The sequence below is a fragment of the Helianthus annuus genome, chromosome 2, assembly GCF_002127325.2.
Source record: "Helianthus annuus cultivar XRQ/B chromosome 2, HanXRQr2.0-SUNRISE, whole genome shotgun sequence".
NCBI classification, from domain to species: Eukaryota; Viridiplantae; Streptophyta; class Magnoliopsida; order Asterales; family Asteraceae; genus Helianthus; species Helianthus annuus.
This window is the reverse complement of record NC_035434.2, coordinates 9,397,382-9,401,380: the sequence shown is the minus strand read 5'-3', so window position 1 is coordinate 9,401,380 and position 3,999 is coordinate 9,397,382. Positions and strand designations below refer to the sequence as shown.

General features: G+C 32.3%; 1 protein-coding gene across 1 annotated transcript; it reads right to left on the bottom strand.

Moving 5' to 3' along the window:
• Positions 1–620: 620 nt before the first annotated feature.
• Positions 621–1,988, bottom strand: LOC110901965. Its single transcript, XM_022148715.1, has 2 exons — positions 1,343–1,988; positions 621–901 (listed from the first exon to the last, which is right to left on the bottom strand). Exons 1-2 carry the CDS (start codon positions 1,973–1,975, stop codon positions 776–778), a joined length of 759 nt encoding a protein of 252 aa, XP_022004407.1. The 5' UTR covers positions 1,976–1,988; the 3' UTR covers positions 621–775.
• Between the last annotated feature and the right edge of the window lie 2,011 nt (positions 1,989–3,999).

Sequence of the window (3,999 nt, the reverse complement as noted above, 5' to 3'; positions counted from 1 at the left end):
TAATGATTTGCTGGATTTTCATTTAAGTATTAACGGGTCGGAGATGAAGAAGATTGCGGTTCAAGGTATTCTTAGAATTGCGTGCTGGTGCATTTGGAGGGCGAGAAACAATCTGGTATTTTCTGATAAAGCTGTGAAAATAGATAGTTTAGTTAGCGAGACCAAAGCTTTGGGGTTTCTTTGGTGGTCTAATAGATCAAAACACAAAGGGATCGAGTGGAAAGATTGGTGTGCGTTTGTAAATATGTAATTTCTTCTTGGTTGTAGTTTTTTGGTCGGCCCGGTTTGGGTCGATCGGTTTGTGAATGAAGTTTACTTTTCAAAAAAAAAATATGATTACTTAGAACATAATTAGCTAATTGAACCGAGTTTCGGTACAATGTTCAATTAACTATTAAAGAACGGAGTCATAAATAAATTAATATTCAGTTTTTTTATACAGATTTGCAACGCCATTCAATTGATTGGATAGTTGATTCTCGATCCAACTAGCGCACATTGAAAATAACTAGAGATACAAGTTCACATGAAATAGTAATGAACATAAACTCCTTTTCTTGAAAATGAGACAACATATTACAAGATAAAAGGAAAGGATGAAGATCCAACATACCCACAAAAATTGGGGACATAATTAACCCTAAACTCACATACAATTACCTAATCAATCTACTAAATTAGAAAGGTAATTAGAGAAATTAGACACATAATTAGCAAAATTTCAAGGGAAAAAGCAGTTAATTGTTGGTTTTAACTCTAAAGTTAATAATCAATCTCATTTGCTAGCTTTCTGCAAAGTGTTTGGTCCAATGCACTTTTCTGCCGTGTACAACTTCTCTTGCATTGATGTACAAGTCACCAAAGCTTGCATTTCTCCATTACTCATAACCTCTTCACTTTCCTACATACATAATTTCAATATCAATATCAATATCAATATTGCTATATAACTACTTGTACCACATCCAATAAAATTGTAAATTTACATTCATTTTATGCCATTTCTACCACACTAGCTAGTTTACTTGGTCCTTTCAAAGATTAACATCTTTACTTTTGTGCAATATTCATATTAAACAAGGGTAAATTTCTTAAGAAAATTTCGGGTTAACACAAAAACGACGAAATTTCCTTCGAATATTTGTAAGAAAAAGTTTTTCTAGAAAATTTTCGATAAAAACATATGCGACTGAAATTCCTACAAAATTTTGTCAGAAAATGTTTCCCGCGACACATTTTACGACAAAATAATTTTTTCCCGAAAACTATCATTAAAGGCAGTTTCCTACGCATTTCCAACGAATATTGCAATCAGAAACGGTCTAGTTTTTAAGTGTCTTACCGGAATTGAGGGCATGAGTTTGAGAACACCAATTTGAGCCTGCAAAAACTTAATGTACTTATAAGCAGCTTGAAACATCTCCGCCGTATTCATCCGGTGGCCGCCGGGAACCAGCTTCCCGAGCTCTTGCGTCTTCTCGCTAATCCTCCTCCGGCGAACCCTCGCCGCCATACTCTGCGCCGACAAGCTCCCTCCACCTCCACCGCCACCTTCATTCGGTTTCTTCACTTCCACCTCACCATACCACGGCGGCAACCCAACACCACCACCACCACCACCATCACCACCGTACCAACCACCACCGGAAAAAGTCCCGATCTCCGGCACCGGCGGCAGTTCCACCGGAAAACCATGCTCTTGATTAAAAGTAGTCAAGTATGGTAAACTGGAGTAAGGATCTTGAAACTCCGGCGAGGGGTGGAACACATTTCCGGCAACGGTGGCCGGAAAAAAGTTGTCGTAAGTTTGGTCGAATATTGGGTTAATCCCGGTATCGAAAAACATTGATTCCTCATGAAATGAAAACATCTCCGGCGCCGGCAACGGTGGCCGGAAAAGATAAGAGTTGGCGGCTCCGGCTACGGCGCCGGCAGTGTTATTTTCCGGCCAGTTGGTGTAGTAGCTGAGAGCCATTGAAATGATGAAAACTTTACTCACAAACTGCATGCAATTAACAAACAAAATTAAGGTTAATGTTAATGTTATTGTTAACTCAACTGAAAGTAATTAAGTAGTAATTAAGAGTAATAATAATGAATTAATAACTAATTAAAAGTGAATAATAATAATAAGAATAATTAGTGTGTAATGAACAAATGAATTATGATTGAAAAGAACAAGAAGATACCTTTGAAGAGGAAGAGTCAAAGACAGTGAGAGTTCGGAGGATTACCTGAAGAAGATAGATACTGTCGTACGATGTTGTTTAGCAAACAATAACATGTGAAATTACTTAAATAACCCTGGGGTGGAAGTAGTTTATGTACGAGGAAGTTATTTTGGGAGCAGTTGATCACTTGAAATGGAGGGAAATGACATGGTCAGTAACTGTAATCCTAACTTGTAGGGGTTATTTACTTTTAGGACCTCAAACTATAGACAAGTTGAAAATATTATACAACTATGAGATAAGAACTCGAACCCGAACCCGAACCTGATGAGAAAAAGCAAATGTGTACTAGAATCGGGTAAAATATCTATCCGATGAGAAGAAGCAAATGTGTACTAGAATCGGGTAAAATATTGACTGTACGAATTTTAAAGATTCACGTATGAGTATGATATTAGATGACTTATGTTTTCGTTACATGATGTTCGCATATACTTATTAATTCACACTGAAATCAAATAAATTAATGTATTATACAACATTAGAAAATATAAGGAGAATTATAAGAAGAAATTGTTATAATTATACTTGGGTATTTAATATATGGAGTTGATATTTGTGATACAAATGATATATATGAGATCAGGTAAGTGAATATCAATGTCTGATTTTTAGACACCGAATACTATAAACGGGGATTCTTGATACTTGCGATGAAACTCACAAACTCAACGGTTAATGAGTAATTAAGTAACTTACGGTTTGATAATTAAGTATGAAGCTATATTAAATTTCATCACAAACCCGATAGATTAACATCCTTGTATCACTTGAGGTAAATTCTTCTTTAGTGGACATAATTTTCATGTTATAGTATAGGGTTTAAACGGATGTATATTAAAATATAGGAGGTTACAAATGAAAATAGACCGAGAAAGTAGATCGATCGTAACGGACTAAATTACGTGGGCATGCAATGTAAAATAGTAAATGAAAAGTTGTTTTCGTAAACTATCAAAATATTAATTTAGTTTTTATTAAAATAAAATTTTTAACTTTATGAGATTTGATGTTTTATGACGACTGACGAGTTTTATATTAATTATCAACTACCCTTTTGAAATGTAATTGATAAATGAAGTGAACTTTTCTAAATACCCTAGTTTTTTTAGAGAATTTGATTTCAGTCAATTTTAAATTTAATTGATAAATTTGTAAAATCATCTAAAAAATTGTATCTTCAATCTGTATAACCTATAAAATTGCTTTTATTAGAAAACTAGGTTATAATCCCGTGTATTACACGGGTTAAATAAATTAATTTTATATACCAAATAAAAAAACATTATCTTTTTAAAAACCTCTTTTATTGCACGGGTTGAATAAATGTAATTTTATATATTAAATAGTAAGATAATTTATATCTATAAGAACCATATGTATTGTACGGGTTGAATAAATGTAATATTATATACCAAATAATAAAAAAAATATATATCTTTAAAACCATTGTATTACACGGGTTAAATAAATGTAACATTGTTTACCAAATAATAAAAAAATTATATTTTTAAAAACCCTCGTGTATTACATGGGTTGAATAAATATGATTTTATATACCAAATAATAAAAAATATATATTTAAAAAAACTAACGGATTTTTTTATATTTAAAGTAGTTGTTTATTAAATAATAAAAAAGTTATATTTTTAAAAACCCTCGTGTATTACATGGGCTGAATAAATATGATTTTATATACCAAATAATAAAAAATATATATTTAAAAAAACTAACGGATTTTTTTTATATTTAAAGTAGTTGTTTATCA